Genomic DNA, 24,240 nt, shown 5'->3' on the forward strand with positions numbered 1-24,240 from the left:
TGCTATAGGCATTCTTGAACATTCATCTCTGTGTCTGTCTGTCTGTCTCTCTCTCTCTCTCACACTCTCAGACTCGTGGGGCACGTGATGTGAGCCTTGTGAGGGAGAATGGTGGTCCTTGTGTGTGTGTGATGTGACTCATCCCCATCCATCCACCCTCCCTGCAGTTTTCTATTAGGATTCTATTCTATGTAGTGACATAGTTGGTGCATTCCATTCTGTACCACCAGATTGTGCATTCTTTCTGTCCACACTTACACTTCACATTTTAACCCATTAAGAGGCCAATTCTACAAAATGTCTTCTGAATCCTTACAGTTTTCTGAAAGACGTATGTTGCTATATCAGCCGTGCTCAAGCTTTTTCCATGTCAAGGACCACCCATAATGATATATATTTGGCCACGGACCCCCGTCTGAAAATATTTGTTCCAGGGACCCAGAGAAGCAAATATATATATATATATATATATATATATATATATATATATATATATATATTCAGAAATACAAGATCTTTTGGGAAAGAAATAGCAGATGAGCTTGTATATCTGCTATTTTTGTATAGCAAGAGTAAAAAATATGGCTAAAATCTAAATTAACATGGTTTAAACACCCGGTTTTAACGAGTTAAAAGCATTGTTTAAAAATAGGAAAGAAACTATAACTGCACTCTGTCGAGTGCCTACTTGCTTGTTGCACACTACTAGTAGGCCATTTAATGCGCAAGCAGAGCGCGCAAGTACTGTCGACCGCTACAAACAAATCTCAGCTTCTCTGTGAAGGAACGTTTGAAATGTTGAATTATTAGGTTTAGCTATTTGCTACCTACTGTACCTACTTTATGCATGTAAAAAAGTAGTATTATGAAGTATGGTACAAGTTTTTATCTATAAAAGAAATACAGTTTTATCGATTTAGAATTATTCTGGATCCCTTTTTAGTTTCTCAAAGAAAAATAAATCATCGATATCCGATGAAAAAAAAGGTATATAAACTGAAATTAAATATGTTATCACGTATACAGTATAATTTTTTAATTATTTATTTTAAATTGTCAATTGCTTTAAATTTACTTAATCTTGGACTATAGTGATATTAATACTAAATGCCTCTAGTCTGTGTATATGTATATGTAATTTGTTAGTTGATTAGCGGTATACTGTGACCACTTTTGATGCGTATGCACCGTCCCAGCATATGACGTCAGGGTATAACTAGCTCTCAATGATGACATAATAAAGATGTGGATTAAAGGACCCAATGCCTTCGATGGTGACGTATATGTCGATCAGTGTCGGGTGGATTAAAGGAAATGCATCTATGTATACATTATGTAATTTGTAAGTTGATTAGCGGTATACTGTGGTTACTTTGCGCCACTTTTGATGCGTATATGCACCGTCCCAGCATATGACATCAGGGTATAACTGGTATAACTAACTCTCAATGGTGACGTAATAAAGATGTGGATTAAAGGACCCAATGCCAGAGTGTAATTGGTTTTCGATGGTGACGTAATGACGATATGTTTTAGTGTCGGGAGGATTAAAGGTAATGCTCCTATGTATACATGTATGTAATCTGGCCGTATCAGGCACAAGTAGTCATTACGTCATTTGCTGGGACGGTGCATACGCATTGAATATAGTCCTGCGCGAAACTAGTACTTGCGCACAAGAGACCACTTTTCTTCCGCTCTCCCAAATAAGGTGTTTTGTTGAAATGACACTGGATTGTTGGCACATCCTCAGTAGTAACGTTACTCGGAGAGTGTACAAATTGAACCAAATGGACAGGTCCATTTGGTTCAATTTGTACACTTTCAGTGTTAGAAATTGAATTGAATTGAATAATTGCCATCTATGTAACCAAGGGCATACCACGAATGCCTCGTTTATCACAAACTCGCAGCCTTGTTTTGTCTCAAAAGAGAAAATAGCTTCATAGTCAACACTTCAAAATTCAAGGAATAGATTAACATTCATGTCAACGAGGACATCGGTTATATAATCATAAATCACTCCTGACTCTGAGTAAAGTATGTAATAAATAAAAGTATATACTGCAAGTACATGATATTACCGGTACATAGCCTACTTGGCTGATTGTGTTCGTCTTGGCTACTCAATCAGCTGCATCCCCCATATGGTGTTTGAATAAAGTGCAATCTTAATCCTATTATGTTCTGGATTACATAACAGTGGTGGCAAAATAAAATACTTTCAAGGACGTAAGTGTGTGGGTACGATTGATTTCTGATTTGAATATTAAATTGAACAGTTAAATCATGGCAATTCTATAATGTTCTGTACAGCTCAAAACAAGAATGACAATGAAAGTAATAACAAGCTTGTGCCAAGCTAACCCCCTTGAAAAGTACTGTCAAAACTGTCAAAAAAATAAATGAAAAAAGACCATTAGTGCATCAATAGTCATCAACAAACTATAGGTTAAAATTGTCTCTCTGTGAGTCAAACTAAATGTAAATGCCTCAACTCCTATACATTCCCATGTGCTTGTCAGGGTGGGGAGGGGTTCCCAGTTCAAATTATTTGGCAGGATCACAGCTTCAAAAGGTTCAGAATCACTGAACCAATTTGTACTGTCTCCCCCCTTCTCCGCTCCCTCCATTGGCTCCCAGTCGCTGCCCGCAGTCCAAAACTCTTATGCTATCCTTCAAAGCAACCAAAGGTATATCACAAGTCTGATCGGACCCTACAACCAAAGGTATGGCACCCCCATATATCACAAGTCTGACCGGACCCTACAAATCCTCCCGCTCGCTCAGATCAGCCAATAAAGGGAAGCTGGAAGTACATTCACTAAAGACACTCCACACGTCCCAAACTCTTCTCCCTTCTGGCTCCACTATAGAATGCACTTCCTATTGCAATCAGAACTGTCAGAACACTCTCCTAATCTTCCGCCGTAGTTTGAAAACCCACCTTCAGAATCCATCTAGCCTGCGGACCGTAGCACTTGAAATGTAGTACTTGCCCTATAGCCTCAACGACCTTACAGGCATATGCAAAGGCTCAATTTATGTAATTTAGATTCTTGTTTACTGTTCTTGTTTACTGTAAATCGCTCTGGATTAAGCCTAAATTGTAAATTGTACTGGGATCTCAATTAATCTACACAGTAAAATCCCCAGTGTTAAATAAGGGTCCATTTGGTTCCATTTGTACGCTCTCAAAGTTACAGTTACAGGCCCGTAAGGTAAGGGTCCATTTTGACCCTAACCCTGTTGCATGGCCCTCGAACGCAACGTTGTATTTTAATCCCTAGTCTCTGCGGTGATGGGAACTTTACCCCTGTGTGGACACCTGAGGTCCCCCCGCCCCCTCCCTCCCTCCCCACACACACACAGTCGCTGACAGGAGGTAGTGCAGTCTATCCAGATGGCACAACAAAGCCCTGAGGTCTGTTTTAATGAGCAGAGCTAATTACTGCAAGACTGTCCCCCATCTATATCCACCCTGACTGGACTAGCAGCCTTTCATATGCTAATATGACAGGAAAGAGGCACAGGATGCACACACGCACGCGCCGCACGTGTGCGCACGCACACACACACACACACACACACACACACACACACACACACACACACACACACACACACACAGAAATATATAGTACACGGTTACTATGGTACAGTACACATGCATACGCATGCATGCACTTGCAATGTGACAGACTGAACAAAATTATGTACATTTGATCCTCATTGTTAAAGTGATATTTTTAAGTTATATACACGCGTGTGTTTGTTAAAAAGGTCTATAGACTCTTCTTATATAGTGATCATTATTCTAGAATCTAGAGCGTAGTTCAGTGTAGGGGTCTAAACAGAAAATACATTTTCAGGTGGGACACCAGTTTCATTTAATCGGGAGAGAGAATCCACTTATCAGCTTCAAGTTGATAGTGTTCCAGTTCGACCTTTGTCTGCTCATGTTGTGTTCCTTCACTTAAAATGTCACTTGATTATCCTGTATGAGTTCTCTCTCCAATTAGAAATTATAGATTATAGAATTATAAATAGAATTTGTATCCTGACCTGAAATTGTATTTTCTGTTTATTAGAGAGCTGCTAAACAGATATGCTGTTATGCGTTTTGCCAAGTCTCGGAAAATGCAGTGTAAACCGTTCTTCCCCATAGTTCCTCTCTCACACTGCTCACCTCGGCTGATTCAGTCTCTTGTCACCCTGGCACACTGACAACACTTTCTTTTGCGTCCTCTCTCTCTGAGCTCCTGCTTTTGAATGAAGGTAATCCCTGCCCCAAATGATGCGATGACGTAATGTCCAGGGGTGAAATAAGGTTAAATGCACAGTACAAATAAACAAAGATCTGACAGTAATATAAATAACATAGGAGGAAGAAATAATTCAACTGATTAAGGGGAAAATTACAAAATAAGTGTAGCCTGCCTACTATGCTAAATCAAAAAGAAAATTAACATCCTCCTGACACCTGTCACACACAATGGAAACAAGCCCTCTGGGGCTTTTTGTGTTATACTTTTAGCATACCTTTTTGACTGTACTACCTGTACTGTTAACAGTGGCGTGCACAGACATATTAACACTAGCATGTCTGAGAGGTCATTTTGACCATTTATTCTTTTAGATTTTGAAGTTGATTATCTTTGCCCATGAAGCTTTCAGAAGGTTCCCCTTCCATGACCATCATCATCCATCATCATTCTATCATCTCATAAATCTTTGACATCTGAAACATTTTCTAAATATGAATGTAAGCACATGCTACTTGTGTCTCATTTTACTTCAGTCATGCTAGTGTTGGGGCCGGTGCTCAAGTGAAAAAAGGGCACCTTAATAGTGTGTGAGATTTATATTATTTTTCAAAAGGGCATATTGCTGTCCAGATTGAGGGCAAAGGGGCAAGTACTCTAGCACTACCTCAACTATCTGTGCACGCCCCTGACTGTTAATACAGTAGTTATTCAAAGAAAGAGCCTTTAATTTATGTGTTGTATTGGTGCACTCAGAGTTAAATTCACAAATGTTTTCGTGTGTGTCACTCTGTGGCTATGTTGGTATACGCCTGCCGACATAGACACGAGTCAACAGCTCATTCATATGATTAGAAGTCATTCTAGGGAAAGACAACGCTGTTAGTCTCTGTGGCTATGAGATAATGATGTTTTTATTTCTCCGCCTCCCGTAAAACGCACCTGGCAGTAGGGAGATAGAGTGAGTCATTAATGCCACTCTCACACACAAGAGCAGAAAATTGTGCCCTTGCTATAAATCCAGGAATTGTACAAAAATAAAAATACTTCTACACTGTGGTTGGCTCACGCTCTCACACACACACACACACACACACACACACACACACACACACACACACACACACACACACACACACACACACACACACACACACACACACACACACACACACACACACACACACACACACACACACACACACACACACACACACACACACACACACACACACACACACACACAATCTGTGTTCATACGGCAGCGGTGGCTCAGGGGTAAAGTGCCTGGATGGCAACCGTAAGGTTGCCAGTTCGAACCCGGGCTCCCCCAGAGTTACTGTCGAAGTGTCCTTGAGCAAGACACTGAACCCCTAATTGCTCCCGATGTGCTAGTTGGTGCCTTGCATGGTTTCCGCTGCCATCGGTGTATGAATGTGTGTGTGAATGGGTGAATGTAATGCACAATCTCTGTAAAGCGCCTTGGATAAAGGCGCTATATAAATGCACCATTTACCATACACAGGAAGGGAAAGCCATTAGTCACAAAGGTGTCATCAAGCACTCTTTAATTGTGTCATTTATCTCATTCATCTCCTTTCCATTTCCAATTGTCCCTCTCACCTTCACTGTGGTCTATCTCCTCTCTTCACTCTCTCTCTCTGTATCTGTCTCTGTCATTAATTGCAACATCATGCCACAACACTTGACTATTTTTAGCTGCTGTACGTGTAATGGCCTCTCAGTCCCTGCTGGCATCCACCGTTGATAGCTATATTAATATTCTCTAGTGCGACGAGAGGAGAGTAAAGGGGAGGGGACGGAGAGGAGAGAGAAAAGGAGGACAGGAGAAGAGAACAGAGGAGAGGTGACATCAGGAGAAACAGAAAGCAGGAGCAGAATACAGCACAAGCGACAGATGGGAAGGAGTTAGACTGCCTTTGTTTGCTAGACCAAACCGGGAAACTATAGTGTTCCAGCCGTGGAAAAGCAACTAGACCATGAATGGAACTTTAGGCAGTAACATTGTACCATCATTCATGACCACATGCCACACTACTTTGATGGGCTCGCTGTCCACATTTGTCCCCATGAGCATATAGCTCTATATGGGGATCATATAGAGCAGACCATATAGAGCAGACCATAGCTCTATATGGGGACCCACTGAAAAAGTATTATTATTTTAAGCCTAGAATCAAGCCATTCAGGATCCTCATGAGTCAGGACCATAAAACCGAAAATGAAAATCTCTAAACAAAGGGTATTTATTAAATGACCTATATCATATCATTAAATATTCAATTATGATTTGTCACAGAATCAAAGCTTTTATGGTCATGATTCACAGGATCCTGGATAGCTTGATTCTAGGCTTAGAATAATGAATCTAATTGTTTTTCTAAATCTATATGGGAAAAATGAATTGGAGAGTTTTCAGTGGGTCCAGAAAACCACAGTGCAGTGCAGTGGTAGATGGTGCATTACATTCATCCATTCACACCGATGCCGGAGGAAACCATGCAAGGCACAAGCCTGCACATCGGGAGAAATTTACAAGATAGGGCTCTATATATCAATGCTCTGTTAAATGGACCAAAATAAATAACTCTGGTTACACCATAATGATGTAATGACATTAAGATTTCTTTTGGTGTTTTTGCCTTTATTGATAGGGTACACGGTACAGTGTATTCTGTTGTGAGCTTGGAGGTGATCCGAATGTTATCAACCTATAATCACCAATATGATCCTTATCAGACCATGCAATGTGGATCAATATGGACATTTCCTATATGATACTGCCTACCACAAGTAGGCGACTAGGAAACGTGGAAGTGAAATTACTGCCGCCTTTGTTTTAATGTTTACTTACGTTTACGTGTCCAGTTAAGACTGAGGCTAGGGTTAGAGTAGGATAGGGTTAGTAATGGTGTTAGTAGCTAGTCGGACAACGCTGACCAACAATGACAGCTACTGAGATCTTGGTAGGTCTTTAGACGGCTACTGGTTAGAAAATTATTACTGAGCAGAAACCTTGCATTCCAACTTTTTATTTAATTTCGTATTTGAAAGCCCTACTTCAAAAAAAGTGTGTGAAAATAGTAGATCTGCCAAGCTTGTACATAATTGCTACAATATTTGATATAAAAAAATAAATAAAAAAATAATAATAATATAAAAAAGAAAACAAACATTTTTGGGCATACAAGGTTTCCACCCGACAAAATTATAATAAAACTAGATAAAGTGCCAATCGGCACAGGTCTCCACCAGGATTCTTCCTCAGCCTAGTGGGAATATGCGTGCACAGTTTCATCGCAATCGGACGCTGCCGAGTTGTGGCCATTTGCTACTCCTGAAAACTGTAGGAGACAATCGTGGCCAATCAGGATGGAATATGACAAATCAAACAAACCTGTGTTGATCACATGACTATGGAGATCATGTGTACCGATTTGCGTGAAATTTGGATAAAATCTGAAGGAGTAATAATAGAAAATGTGTTTTACATATGTGGGCCTCCTGGTGGCGCTATAAAGAGCAGATGTGAAACATTCCAGACAAAGGTTTTTCCTTGGCCTCTAGGGAGTTGGCATACAAAGTTATCCACAGATCCGTGCAGTTAGAGGTAAAAACACTTTTCGGCCAGTTATAGCGCCACCTTGAGGCTGAGTTGAAATTGTTCATGTGGCATTTCGTCCTCGGCCTAGTGGGAATGTGGGTGCACAATTTCAAGGAAATCACGCGATGTGTTCATGATTTGCAGCATTTTGTTTGAAACTGAGCACTCCTGTGAACTTTGGAAGCCAATCTTAACCAATCAGGATGGAGTCTGAGAAATCTGAAAGAAACGGTTTCGTTGAATGGCTGTAGAGAGACTGTGTACCAATTTGCGTGATGTTTGGACAAAATCTGTAGGTGTACTGTGCAAAAAGTTGTTTTGCACAAAGCGGCCTCCTGGTGGCGCTATAACAGGCCGTTCTGGAAAGTTTGGGGCAGAGGTTCATCGTTGGCATCCAGGGAGTGTGTGTGCAAAATTTGACATCAACCGGGTTAACGGTGGCCGAGATTAGCTACTAACGGACGGACGGACACACACACACACACACACACACACACACACACACACACACACACACACACACACACACACACACACACACACACACACACACACACACACACACACACACACACACACACACACACACGGACGGACGGACGGACGGAGTGCAAAACATACTCTCCCCACATGCCTTCGGCCTGGTGGAGACAACAAAATATTGTCCCACTACTTTCTGTGGAAAGGCAGTCAGTGGCTCTGCAGTGCTGCTTTGATCCGTTGGATATTTTCTCCCTGTGTAGAAAACGCATGGTTCTGGCTCACAGCACTCATCTGTCTGTCGCTGTCCACTGGCAGTGGTGCTGAACCATTCACCAATCCATGTGGACTGGAGTGACTTTCTGGCCTTGATCCGTCCATTGTATCGCAACTGCCAAGTTTGGCAACTACCTTTTTGTGCCATATAGCCTACATATTTTGGCAAATTATGGGTCTTTCATTTTCAAAAGACGAGTATATTATGACGTGTAATGTGAGAACGCAACAGTGTCCCGAAAAGGAATCCATTGCGTCTGTGGTCAAACTATATGGAAAATAGTACTTTTACAAAAGGTGGGTCCTTCAGTACGTCCATGATGCTCAGTGACAGAAGGTAAGTTTGTTTCCCCTCATCCCTGTATTCTTCTACAGGCATGCGTTCAGGTGAATTTCACCCGAGTTTAGTGATAGAATAACATCTCATTGGTCCGACCTCCCTTTAGTCAGACCATTACACTATCCCAAACCTCACAGGAAGCCATGGGTGCTTTTTAACCTGCAGCACAGATTTGTTTTAACCCGCCACACATGTCAGGGTGATTTTGAACCCATTTAGGCCTGACGTAAAAAAAAATAAAAAAAACGTTAGCTCTGAAAGAATATATATATATTATATATTCAAAGATTTGTGCCGCATTTTTACGATTTTTCAAAAATAGCAGACCTACAAGCTCGTAGCGCGCCACTCGGTGGCACGCTATGAGCTTGTAGATCTGCCATTTTTCAATAGCTAAAGTATAACATAATGATTAGTTAAAACACCAAAAGGGGTTCCCGTTCAGAATGGGTTAACCGGCCACCCAAGACTGACTAACAGGATGTCTGACTTATGGGCAGTCTGTGAAAATCCTGTACACCCACAATGGTGGTTTTCTTCCCACTGGACCATTCTCACATATCCCAGGAATGGTGGACCAAAGAGAAGTTACCGGCTCCATTATTACTTGTGCAAGCAGAGTGTCAATCAGGGACCAAGTATGTATGTATGTCAGTGGTGTCGCTCGGCCAATCAATATTATTTTTGAATATTTATATAATACCCACATTTTATCTATTTTTCGTTATTTTATGAAAAGTCATGATGAAATATTAAAGAATACCTCAAGTTGCCATGTAATGCTGAACTTCAATATATTTGATGAGAAATATTTTTGATGGAATATTTTACACTGGGAAAAATATACCAGAGTTTAGTGATGGTTTGACAAAAAGGATGTCTAGTGTTCTAGGGTTAAGTAAATTGGGTTCCCCACACAAGCTAACTTTACCAACTGACGACTAAAGAAATAAAGAACTATGCACACACACAATTTCAACACAAGAGCATGCAGTAGAAAGAGCGACACGGTGCAAAGAGGTGCTCGTGTTCACACAAAAGTCAACCTTACCATGTCTTGGGTAATAGTGAACCTATGTGCACCCCTGTAACCGGTCTGCTGTGCACCCCTGTAACCGGTCTGCTGTTCCCCTCGGCTCCCGTTGACTCCGGAATGGCAGCAAGGTCTGTCACAGTGTTTGGGGGGAAACAAACTATTAGTATCAACAGAAATTGCTCAAATAATCAAATTCTAAATTCTGTCTAAACAAAACAGCAGTGGTGAGAACTAAGGAAGTGGACACAAACATTTAGTACACTATATAAACAAAATAAATCTTTGCAATAGCAAAGAAAAGTATACCTTGGATTGTCTGTGTTCATTCACATCATCCCCCTCTCGGCACATGAGCTTATAACTGCCAGGCACATGAATTCAACCTATAGTAGTAGGTCACAAATAATTAAAATACTGATTTAGTACAATGGTCAAAACAAAATACATTCATCATGTTACTCACCCAGGCAGGCAGGGGAAAGATAGACCCAGGTCGGAAGACCCACAGCCAGGCCAACAACACCAAGCAGTTTGGTAGAATGACTGCAGTGCAGGGCCTTTAAATACTCACACTGATTGATAATGAGGAAGTGCAGGCATCCTATGGTGGTCCCTGAGGCTCAACTCTGACTGGAAAGAAGGAAGGAAGGAAGGAAGGAAGGAAGGAAGGAAGGAAGGAAGGAAGGACAAAAGTCTGTGACTGTGACAGTACTTCCCCCTCAAGGGACGGCTCTTGACGTCCCACAATGTCCATGAAGAAGAGGGACTTGGGGATTGTAGAGGGGGGCAACTTGGGCAAGAACAGGCTTGAGAGCACAGGTAGGCAGGCAGAGAAAGGCATGAGGGCAGGCAGGGAAAGGGGCTAAAAAAAACCCAGAGCGTTCTTCCACTGCAGTGCTGGGACAGAGAAGAGAAGAGAAGAGAAGAGAAGAGAAGAGAAGAGAAGAGAAGAGAAGAGAAGAGAAGAGAAGAGAAGAGAAGAGAAGAGAAGTTAAAAAAAATATATATATATATTAAAAACGAATAACAGATAAATAAATCAAATAACAAATAAATCCCCACACCTCTCAAAGGTAGCCAGCTGGTATGCCCTTTCTTTAATTGGCCAGCCAATCACCTCCAGCAGCACCCCTCATGTTAACCCAAAGGAACCTAAATAAACTCAAATGTATTAACTAATACAATCATTAAGTATTATTAGTAGGCTATTGATCTCTGTCAAACTTATGTCCTGTGTATAGTTATTTATGTTTGTGTTGTGTAGTGCTGAAAAGTAATTTGAATTTTTCATTTCATATATTTTGCAATATTTGGATGACTTAATGTAGGGCTGCTGGAGTCATCACACCACCTGGAGTTTTGTTTATTGTGAATAGCTTTAGCCTATATTATGGTGGAAAATAAATTGCCCTTTGAGGATCAATAATAAAGTGCATCCTTTTCTATCCTATCCTACCTGTAATGATGAATTAAATCCATGTCACATAGGTGACCACTGGCAACCTAGAAAACAGGCCCATGATGCCCCGCGTTCTGAGAGGAAGTGGGACACTGAATGACCATACAAGGGGATCAAGGGCAAGGCCATCCTAAGCAAACAGGCTGTGTGTGTATACAGACTAGGCTGATCCTATTGAGAGAAATGTAAGAGGCTGGTGACCCACCAGCTTTATTACTGATTAACTCTCCCATGCAGTCTCCACAAACACGCAGCAGATACACAGGCTTCATAAAACAGCAGCACACCTCTAAACATTCACACCACACACACACACACACACACACACACACACACACACACACACACACACACACACACACACACACACACACACACACACACACACACACACACACACACACACACACACACACACACACACACACACACACACGCACACACTGAGCACTGGTCTGGTTCCCAAACCTTTTATCTCAAGACCCAAAATAAAAGAGGAATAAAACGTTTGCCCGGGACCCAAACTATTTCACAGCAGCTCACAAATCTTGTTGCTGCAGATATGGGAGTTTTTTGTCATTGTCTCCACCAGGCCGAAGGCATGGGGGGAGAGTATGTTTTGCACTCCGTCCGTCCGTCCGTGTGTCCGTCCGTGTGTCCGTCCGTGTGTGTGTCCGTGAGCAGCTAATCTCGGCCACCGTTAACCCGGTCGATGCCAAATTTTGTACACACACTCCCTGGATGCCAACAATGAACCTCTACCCCAAACTTTCCAGAACGGCCTGTTATAGCGCCACCAGGAGGCCGCTTTGTGCAAAACAAGTTTTTGCACAGTACACCTACAGATTTTGTCCAAACATCACGCAAATTGGTACACTCTCTAGAGCCATTCAACGAAACCGGTCTTTCAGATTTCTCAGACTCCATCCTGATTGGTTAAGATTGGCTTCCAAAGTTCACAGGAGTGCTCAGTTTCAAACAAAATGCTGCAAATCATGAACACATCGCGTGATTTCCGTGAAATTGTGCACCCACATTCCCACTAGGCCGAGGACGAAATGCCACATGAACAACTCAGCCTCAAGGTGGCGCTATAACTGGCCGAAAAGTGTTTTTACCTCTAACTGCACGGATCTGTGGATAACTTTGTATGCCAACTCCCTAGAGGCCAAGGAAAAACCTTTGCCTGGAATTTTTCACATCTGCTCTTTATAGCGCCACCAGGAGGCCGACATATGTAAAACACATTTTCTATTATTACTCCTTCAGATTTTTTACTTTTGTTGCCCTTTTATCCAACCACCAGATGAAGGCAAGCTGCAATGTCCTACATTCCTATCCTGGTGGAGACCTGTGCCCAGAAGGGCACTTTTTCTAGTTAGTCATGTTTTCTCTGGGTGGTTGTAATCTGTGAGAAGTATGTGTCTCTGATGTCTTGGTACAGTGGACAGATGGTTAGGAAATGTATTGCTCAGTTTCCAATTCATTTTGTGTGCAGTGGGTTCATATAGTCTGTCTTCTCTAGGGAGAGAGGCCTGCCTATGACGGCCTTTCTCACCGAGTACTGTACCTATAGTTGTGATTTTTCTGTTTTGGGTCGGTCACGGTGCTCAGATATTCTGCCACAGTGTATTCTCTGTGTAGGGCCAGGTAGCATTCTAGTTTACTCTGCTTTTGTGTTGCTTCTTTCCAATGTGTCAGATAGCTTTCCTTTTGCTGATTTATGATTTAGATAACTTTCCTTTTGCAGATTTATAATTTGGCTTAGTCCAATGGGTTTTCTATATGTTGGCTCTGTTGGTATCTCTCTAGCATTTCACTGTGTGCGAGTGCCTTGTTTAATGAAAGAAATACCTTGTATCCCCCATGGCATAAAATGGGGAAATACTAACACCAAAAACTAAATATTGGTTTCAGTATTGGCCATCGGCTAAAATTGTTATTTTAAACATTGGTATGCATTTGCATATTGGTAAATTCTTCCCTAGGATAAAACAATAATATGAATGATGGTAAACCTAGAATAGCCATAAATCTAGATTACCATTCCATCCACGCATTCCCTCATGCCGGGTGATAATTTGCCTATCAAATACGCCTAGCCTTATTTACTGACAAATGCAAAGGCAAAAGCAATTGATCGTCAACTTAATTTAATGTAACAACTCTGGCAATAATGCAGAAATTATGGAAAATGTAAAGTGGATATAATTCTTCTTCTTCCCCTCCCTTCTCTCCCTTCCCTCTCTCCCCCGTCTCTCTCTGCCTCAATCTCTCTCTCTCAGATGCATATGGCTTTTCTGTTCAACATTCATCTTTCACAGTTTTCCAGGGATCACTCTTCTCTTCTCCTACACACATGCCTCTACAAACACAACAAACGCTTGACACAAACTCATTCACAAAAATGTAGCAGCACTCAGTTCAAGCTTAACCATTGGATTAAGGGATTAGAGAGTGAAACATATTTGTGTATAGGTGCGCACGCGTGTACACACACATGCACACGCACGTGCGCATGCGTGCGTGTGTGTGTGTGTGCGTACAGTCGTACACACATCAGGATCTCCATCTATTGATGGAGGACATGATGAGGGGTGGAGTGACATCAGAGTAGAGTCCCTCCTCGACCAATCCCCTCGTAGGCATCCTGCCAGCCCTCCACCGGTCCACCCCGCCACCCCCCAATCCTCTTCCTTGTTGCTATGGTAGCAGCTTCATTCTCATTCTCCAGGAACCATTGTTTAGGTGTAGTAGTAGTAGTAGTAGTAATTGATTGTCTGTCTGTCTGTCTGTGTGCATGCACGCTCACGTGCGTGCATGCGTTCGTTGTTGTCAAGTGACAAAACTTGTGCTTTTAAATAAATTATAAAAAAAATATTAATCAAAGTTGAGCTCACTGCCAATAGCTAGCATAATGTAAATTGATGGTAATGATTAATTCAGCTGTGTGTCTGTATGCTATGCTATGACGTGGAATGCATACATTTGGCTTGGGAGGGAATAGCATAACAAGCATAGCTGACTGATTGGTGAGGGGGGATAATGGAGGATTATCAGGTGTGTATGGGGGAGTTGTTATCACATGAGATTGTTATCAGCCTGAAGCGTGGTCTTCCCTCCTGCTGTCAGGGGGAAAACCTTGTATCTCCATATTTGAACGTCCCCCCCCCCCCGTAAATTAATGCCCTATACTTTGTTAAAGTACCCTGCTTCGTGCAAGTCAGGAACAATGCATTACATCATATTGATGACATCAGGATACTCCGGGGATTTGTGGATTTATCAATCATTTTCTTCTCTGCCCATATGAGCATAAAGTATGTGTCTCTCTGTCTGCCTGTGTGCCTTTTATGCTCATATATGGAGTTCCCATGATGTCCAGTGATGTCAGTATATATGCCTATATTTGGGCATATTGTTCGGAACTGTCAGTTCTTGACAACCACATACAGCCAACTTGATGCCTTGGGACTGATGTAGGCGGCCTGTATGGGCATATAGCGGATGGATTAGTGGTTCTGGCCTGTATGGGCATATAGCGGATGGATTAGCGCTTCTGGACAACGGCCTATCCGACCGTCTTGACGCCAGGCACGGCGACACTCCCTCGGGGTTGTCGGTTACGGACGGTTCTTGAGATACGTGAACTACAGACACACAGAGATTTCACATATTTATAGAATGGATTTAACAATAAAACGTATTAACAAAAAGCTTGTGACTACTAATAACTACATTGGATCCATTCACAGGTTCTTATTTCCATTTCTTGAAATGTTATGCTCTCTTGAACATACAGTACAAGGTTTACTTACAGCCAACAACTCCATTTTTCACAGCTGGTGCCATGTACACGTAACTCCTTGTAACCATGGAAATGAGATATCCATGCAAATACCTTCAGTGCACCCTGCAAGGGTTTTAATGATAAAACATGCAAATTAGGTTCAGGTTAGGACCTCTCTCGCACGCACGTGTGTGTGTGTGTGTGTGTGTGTGTGCGTGTATCCCAGATCCCATTTCACAATTTTAAAAAATAAAAAAATAAATGAAGCTTGAAGCTCACAATGCGTGGCATCAAGATGCATTGTGAGCTTGTGCCTTGTAGATCGTACATTTTCAAATTAAATTTATATAGGGCTGATGCAGTGGTTTGTTCTACCGTTTTTTAATACCGACATCCGTCTGCTAATCATTTCATCCATTGACCATTAATGCATGTTGTAATAATAATCTAATTTTTACACTACATTACACTAACTAATGGTTTTCAAATAATTGTAGTGGAGTATATTTGCCGTAGGCAAAAGTACAGAAATTTGTAAAGTAACAAAACCTAATAATGTACTTAAGTATACAGTACTTTAAATGTACTTTACACACTGATTAAAATTGACCTGTCACCTTTGTATAGGCCTATGTGCTACTGGTTGCTACACATCTGACACAGGTCCCGTAGACCCCCAAGCTATTCGAAAATATAACAAACAAAACAAATAAAAATAAAAAACAACAAAACAACTTAAACATCTTGACAAAGATTTAATTAATTGTGTTATGGTGACATAACATATTTTCAAATGGCATGTGGCGAAATACTTTGGAGTAGCTATAATCCTCCAAATTACACTACACCTAAATCGGCAAACATAATTTAGGCCCCTATGTTTATAGTATATAGCCTACTAGTCATATTAAGCCAAATAGCTCTCTGGGGGAAGAGATTACACTGTGACTGTCACTGGAGGGAAGGGGAGGCTGAATGGCGCTGCATGTGGCGGTTGACGTCACCTCCGCCGTAACGCGAAGCCTCCGATTCATAAGAGAGAGGAGAGAGAGAGAGAGAGAGAGAGAGAGAGAGAGAGAGAGAGAGGAGAGAGGAGAGAGAGACAGAGAGAGAGAGAGAGAGAGAGAGAGAGAGAGAGAGAGAGAGAGAGAGAGAGAGAGAGAGAGAGGACGAGAGAGAGACGAGAGAGAGAGAGAGAGAGAGAGAGAGAGAGGGGGGGGGGGAGAGAGAGAGGAGAGAGAGAGAGAGAGAGAGAGAGAGAGGGGGGGAGAGAGAGGAGAGAGAGAGAGAGAGAGAGAGAGAGAGAGAGAGAGAGAGAGAGAGCTGCGCGTAATAGTATAGTAGCCTGCTCTCACTGGACGCACAGATTATTATTGTGGGTACTACCGTCCGTGCGCCAAATCAACAAAGGAGGGAATAATATAACCAGAATCACCACCAACAATCAACCTGTCTGTCTCTGACTGTGCTCATGATGGTGGAAGAAGTGACGGACACGGAGCCGGCGGCGGAGCAGCTGTGCGAGATGGAGTGCACGTTGCTGAAGCGGCTGCTGAAAGACGACGGCCGCGGCGCCAACCAGAATAAGTGTCTGCTGCTGGACTGCCGGCCGTTCCTCGCCTTCAGCGCCGGACACATCCGCGGCGCGGTCAACGCGCGCTGCAACACCATCGTCCGGAGGCGGGCCAAGGGCTCCGCGCTCAGCCTGGACCAGGTCCTGGGCGCCGGGGACGGCGAGGTGCGCGCCAGGCTCCGCGCGGGGCTGTACTCGGCCGTGGTGCTCTACGACGAGCGGAGCCCGGACAGCGACGCCGCGGTGCGGCAGCGGGACAGCACCGTCGCGCTGGTGGTCCACGCGCTGTGCCGGGACACGGAGTACGGAGCCGAGATCCACCTGCTGAAAGGTAGCCTATATGTATAACGCCGCCCTAGGCTACACATGCACGCTCGCTGCTTTTACTGCCCCTGTGCCCCAATAGCAGTCTAGACAAAATAGGACAGAATAACTAAATTAGAGGATGATGACAATAATAATAATAATAGTAATAATAATACATGTATAACAGTATTTATATTAGCCTTATTAATATTATTGTTATTATATCGCCTACAATAATATTTTGCCACTATATTAGCCTATAAATGAATGAATGAATGTTGCATGATGCAACCACCAAAACAGCAGGTATATAGGCTGCCCTATTACTATACTGCTCAATGTCTTTGTTTACAATCATGCAATCCTCTAATAGCCTTAAAAGTATTGTTCTGGCTGTCAAATGATTTATATATATTTATTCATTTTTGTCTTTTTGGCCATATGCTGCACATAGCCTAGTATGCCAGCCCTATTGTATGCGTACAACAACACACACTAAACGAGCTTGAATGAGGTAATGGTGAGCCAATCACACCACTGGCCACATCTGGCTGATATTATAGCCTCTTTCTCAGCAGCCACAACTGTCCAGTATGCCACTTATAGTATCGGCTACAGTCCAAATGGTCCCTTACAGGTCTGTAACTGTAACTCTGCAGTGTTCAGTGTTTTTTTAATATAAATATAAATAAATATATATTTGGGAGACCAATCTGAACTGTAAAATTGTCAGGTTCATTCAACTCTGCATGGGAGTGAACAAAATGGAACTATAAAAAGGACGGGTCCCCATGGTGCATTTGTACACTCTCAGAGTTACAGACCCCAGGGGGTCCGGCAGGTCCCCCGAACCAGTGCAGTACACAGACACAGTAAAATCCTTAGTACATTGTGTATACATTTGCAACCCTGAGAGCATACTAATGTTACATTTGTATACACTCAGATTTTAACATTGAGGATTGTATATATACATCGGTATACTGTATGATTGAATCAGTACAAACATTAAAATAAATAACTCCAATAGGCCTATACTCATAATCTTGGTGCAGTGTCTGAAGGTTGGGTATACAGTGCTTTATGTGGTGCAGTTCCTGTGTGTACACAGCTTGGCCCGTCTGGTAGCCTATATAACAGTCCCAGGACCACCAGTGGGAGTGGGTAAAGGCCAGGGATAGTCAATAAACCAATGCACACACTAATATCCTGCACTGTCCATTTAAACCTGACAGTGAACAAATGGAACCAAATGGACCGGAAGGGTTTAACCCATTCTGAACGGGCACCCATTTTGGTGTCAGCATCATGTTATGCTTTAGCTATTGAAAAATAGCAGATCTACAAGCTCATATCGCGCCACCGAGTGGCGCGATACGGGCTTGTAGGTCTGCTATTTTTGAAAAATCGAAGAGCGACTGACATTTATAGAATCTGATCTCAGAATGGGTTCATCAGACCAGTGTGTGTCCGGCGGAAACCTCGTATGAATCTGATCTCAGGTCAGAATGGGTTAAGAGGTACAGTACACGGTATATATACAGTATGTACAGTAGTAGGCTAGTAGAGATCTAGGACTATAGGGTCATTCTCAAAATGAGGTCAGTTTAACCTGCAGGGCTGTTAGATTGCAATAAGGATTGATCAATGAGTTTCTTCACTAAAGATTCAAAATGCAAGACTTACATATGATATATAATACAGATAGACTATACACAAGAGTACAATAACAACAACAAAGAGATAATAAAGAATAGAGACATTAAGTCAATAGTCAAATGAAAATATATTTTTAAATGATGTACGTTAGTCATAGCACAAGTTGAAGTGCTTGAAGGTGCTGTGTGCATGGTTCCTATTGTAGGCCTGTGTGCATTGTGTACAATGTGTATATTCATGTATATTTGCACATTGGCTACATATATGTTTAATATATACAAACATACACAGTGTGCACTGACACTGTGCATACAGTATGTTTGTGTGTGCAGTCTTATGCAAAGTGGCATGTGCCTGTGTGTGTCCACAAAGAAAACAACCAACTGGAACCCAAACTGGTTCTTCAGAGTGATGCCATGGAACAGGCAACCTATTTGACATGAAATGTCATGTTTTTACTTTCTTGATTGTCAGTGTGTCATACCAACATCAACTGTAATTACGGCATCACATCAAAATAAAGAATATTTCCTACCTACTGTATAGCCTCCCTAGTCCTTCCCCAGTCAGAGTTAAATCAATGTAGAATTATGTGCAGGATGTAATTTAGTTGACATAAGAACACTGATCCCCATTTAACAAGATAGTTTCTCTATATCCCTATATTATTGTTCGATATATGATCTACATCATTCGATGCCATATTGATGTGGTACCGAGATGACAGACAAGTTATGATGCATTCTCTAATTGTGTGAACCTCTCGTAAATGAGGTAACGCTGATATTTAATGACTTATTTTACACATTTTATGGGGACCACCTGTTCTGGACACTTTGAGAACCACTAGGCTAGAGAACATGTTGTGTTTGTGCTTGGCAGCAGATGATTGGGCCTTTATTTATTGCTATAATACATCATGATGATTTATTTCTGTTTCCAGGTGGATATGATAAATTTTTCACAGAATACCCAGATTTCTGCTTGAAGACTAAATCATTACCGCCTTTCGCCAATCAGTCCAGCGTGGATTCCGCCTGTTCCTCGTGTGGCACACCTCATCGTGAACAGGTAATGCATGACACAAAAACAATTATTCTGATTAAATTCTGCAAATGTTTTCATTCCCCAGAGGGGTGGGCTTCTAAAGGCCTATTGTTGACTTGCTACTGTAGTTCAAAAGGAGAGCAGATTGCGTAAATAAAATGAAGCCCCAGTCTCATTTTAATGCATCACACGTATCGCACACCCAGAGAACATACTGTACATTACGCTCACACACACACACACACACGTCAACACCTCCTCTCTCTCTGTCTCTGTTCTGTCGATCCTCTCGGTTCACATTTCATTGTGGTATTGATCATTTCCTCCCGCCCGTGTCTGTGGCGGTTACATGAATGCACGGCGCATCCTCGTCAATAACTCCTACTACCGGTATAGACTGCCGGACAGCATGTGTACGTGCACATAAGTGCATGTGTATTTCCACCACAAGACAGACAATCCAATGTAAAAAAAAAATTAAAGAAAAAATAGAAAATATTTTTCCATTTATTGTTGAGAGCTTGTAGATCAGCTATTTTCGCTCCTAATCGTCCGGCACTGTAGTATGAGGAAGTAGGGCATTAGTAAAAAATAAATAAAAGAAACATGAAAAGGTGAAATACAGAGATGCAAGGTTTTTGCCCGACAACAACCAACAATGACATTTCCCTCCAGAGAGAGAGAGAGAGAGAGAACACACAGAGCCAACTCAGGAGCCAGGCGCAATTGACCAAAGTCTAGACTAGACGACGGTTTTTAAGTGGTTAAATGAATGAGTCATTTCCCCCTACCAGGGTGGCCCAGTGGAGATCCTTCCGTTCCTCTTCCTGGGCAGTGCTCTGCATGCTTCCAAGAGGGAGGTGCTGGACGGGATGGGCATCTCTGCCCTCCTCAACGTGTCCGCCGACTGTCCCAACCACTTCGAGGGGGCCTACCTGTACAAGTGCATCCCCGTGGAGGACAACCACAAGGCAGACATCAGCTGCTGGTTCCTGGAGGCCATCGAGTTCATAGGTCAGTGGAACGGTGGGAAATATAAAAGAATGTGTGAGTGTGTGTGTGTGGGCGAGTGCAAGCACAGTACAAGTTGGTTACATTTGTTACAAAGACAAATACCATCAGAGAATTTGACACTATGTGTGTGCAGTCTGTGCACGTATTTGGCTGTACTGTCTGTACTGTACATATGCATGTGTCACATTAACAGATAATTGTACATGGATGAGTAGGTGTGTGTGAGATGAGAAGTTGCCACCAGGAGGATACAAGTGCATTTCCATAAAGACATCAGTTTGCTGTTCCTCAAGTCCACTGGATTCATAAGTGAGTGTGGAGTAGACTGTAGAAACTCATTAAGTAGAAAATTAAATTATCTCTGAAATTATGCCACAGACTGAGCCTGTGTGTGTGTGCGTGCGCGCGCATATATGTGTGTGTATGTGCCTCGTGTACTTGAATTACTATACTTGTCAAGAGTTAAATGTGATAAATAGACAATTGTGAGGACATTCTTCCTGGTCCCCATGAGAGAATTGGTTGTTCTATGGTTAAAAAAATAATTAGGCTTACAATGACTTACCGTACAAAGATTCAGATTGGGTTTAGGAATACTGTAGGTATTTAGGGGTCGGAATTATGGTTGATTTATTATTTATTATTAATTGCACACCAGTGTTAGTAGCATACATCGTCTACTTTAGACTATGGGTTAGGGTTGAAAATGGCAAAAGCTATTGTAAAAATGGCAGTATTAAAATGGTAATCCTAAAATGCTGATGTCCACACAAGTACAGTAATACAAATACGTGTGTGTGTGTGTGTGTGTGTGTGTTTCCACCACAAGACATCAGTTTCCTGTTGCTCAAGTCCATTGGGTTCATAAGTCAGTGTGCATCAGACTGTGGAAGCTCATTATGTAGCAAATTAAATTATCTCTGGTGATGCATCGTCTCTGTGCTGTAGCTCTGGTAAATAGGATATTAATGTAAATGTGTGTGTGTGCACGCATGTAAACCGGTTATGCTGTATTCACTGTGCTTGTACAGGTGCTGGTGGTGTGTGTGTGTGTGTGTGGGGGGGGGGGGGGGGGATAGTAAGACCACCAACAGACCTACTATCTATTAAGGCTGCACAATATAACGTTATCGTATCGTTATCGAGGTATGAACATGCACAATATCAGTATCGCGATATAGATATATCGATATATCGTCCACTTCTAAAGCCAGCCCTCTGTTTTAGCCTGTGCCCCTCGGAAAATAAACCATCACTCCGTTTGTCCCTCTGTCCTGCACACACGAACACGCGCGCACGCACAACACACACACACACACACACACACACACACACACACACACACACACACACACACACACACACACACACACACACACACACAATCGTATCGAGATATCTGCAATATATATCGTGATATGAATTGTATCGTATCGATAGAGATATCTGCCATATATATCGTGATATGAATTTTTGTCCATATCGTGCAGCCCTATCTATTCTATGATCTGGTGATATGCATCAAATATGTCGATTATTCAAAAGCTTGTAAATAATCGTGATGTTGGGGAAAACTGAATCCATTCTCTTCGGATCAAATAGTAATCTCAGCAAGGCAGATGGCTTCTTGGTTAGAGTGGGTGACAATATTATCACACGAAAAGATGAAATTACCTACCTAGGTTCCATCCTGGAGGCTAATCTTTCCGGTGATAAAATGGCCACCAACGTAATCAAAAAAGTCAATCAAAGAACAAGATTCCTTTACAGAATCTCCTCACTGGTCAACAAAAACACCTTGAAGACCTTAACAGGAGCCCTCGTACAAGGTTTCTTTGACTATGCATGCACCTCTTGGTACCACAGCACCTCAAAGCATCTTGCAATGGGTCTGGCCACAAGATTCGATACACCACCAAGATACCCATGTACCTGTCTAAATACTTCCTTAATGTTAACGAAGTCCACACCCACAACACCAGAGGGAGTGCAACAAACCATGTACAATCCATATTTGGCACAAACAAGGGACTAAATTATTTTCGCTCCTATGCCACCAAAAAACGCCCTACCATCAGTCATTAAAACATGTGAATCCCTAGACCCTTGACCCGCTCTCAAAGGGCACCTACGGACGGCTGCAATTCGAAACTGGCCCCCCTAAAATCTGAATCCCCCCACCGCCCCCCCTTTTCCCTCACTGTATATGTCTATTTTCCCTTTTTACCTCCATTATGATGAATTCCTGTTCTGTTCTTTGACTATATTGAAGTGTCTATTTGTACGTCTCTAAATGTTTTGATGAATTGAACATGGTGGACCCTCTTGTAAACAAGTGTAATGCTTAATCGGGTCGTCCACTCACAGTTAACAGTCTTTGTATTGAGTTTGTGCTTGAAATGTACTGTAATTCTGCAAACTGTTAATAAATATTTCAATCAATCAATCAAACGTTGTCGCCCAGGCCTAAAGCTCACGGTCAATGACCACCCCCCCCTCTCTCTCTCTCTCTCCACAGACTCGGTGCGACACTCCAGCGGGCGGGTGCTGGTCCACTGCCAGGCGGGCATCTCCCGCTCGGCCACCATCTGCCTGGCGTACCTGATGAAGAGGAAGCGCGTGCGGCTGGACGAGGCCTTCGAGTTCGTGCGCCGGCGGCGCAGCATCATCTCGCCCAACTTCAGCTTCATGGGGCAGCTGCTGCAGTTCGAGTCACAGCTCCTCGCCACGTCATGCGCGGCGGCGGCAGCGGCCAGCCCGCTCCTGCCGCCCAAGTCTTCCTCCGTGGTGGTGGGCGGCTCCAACGGCGGCACGCCCACCTCGCCGTTCATCTTCAGCTTCCCGGTGTCGGTGGTGAACCCCGTCTACCTGCACCACAGCCCCCTCACCACCTCGCCGGGCTGCTGATCGCAGCCTACTGTTAAAGAGACTCGGATTCGAGACATTTGGCTGAATGAGTCCGCCATTGACTTCGCACGAGGACTGAGGCATAGACTGGTTCTGGTCCGGGGGGGGGGGGGGGGGGGTGGGGGGGGTGTCTTGCGGGTCCGGTAACTCTGAGAGCGCACAATGGATCCGTAAGGGTCCACTCAGCACCATTTGCTCGCTCTGAGAATTTATCTTTGGGGTCCCTTTGGGGGGAAAAAAGAAGAAAAAGAAAGTTCCATCCCATGGTTGCAAATGTACACTCACAAGTTAGGGTCCATTTGGACCCCGGATGGGGCTTGGAGAAGCAGTGACTGCTGGAGCAGGGCCGTTCAAACTGTCATGGTGCCTAACCCAAAACCTAAAGACTACAAGACCCTCGCGGTCTTAGAGGACCTTTTTTGTTTCATGGTCAGATACAACAACAGGAGATGTAACCTAGCTC

General features: G+C 42.8%; 1 protein-coding gene across 1 annotated transcript; it reads left to right on the forward strand.

The window, feature by feature from the left end:
* Positions 1-16,745: 16,745 nt before the first annotated feature.
* Positions 16,746-23,777, forward strand: dusp4 (dual specificity phosphatase 4; the record flags this gene model as incomplete). The annotated part of the gene is made up of 4 exons (XM_083793340.1): positions 16,746-17,175; positions 19,753-19,880; positions 20,651-20,870; positions 23,389-23,777. The coding sequence occupies 4 exons, from the start codon at positions 16,746-16,748 to the stop codon at positions 23,775-23,777; spliced, it is 1,167 nt and encodes a 388-aa protein (XP_083649466.1).
* Positions 23,778-24,240: the final 463 nt, after the last annotated feature.

This window comes from Protomyctophum parallelum (assembly GCF_964188405.1).
Source record: "Protomyctophum parallelum genome assembly, chromosome: 21".
Lineage (NCBI taxonomy): Eukaryota > Metazoa > Chordata > Actinopteri > Myctophiformes > Myctophidae > Protomyctophum > Protomyctophum parallelum.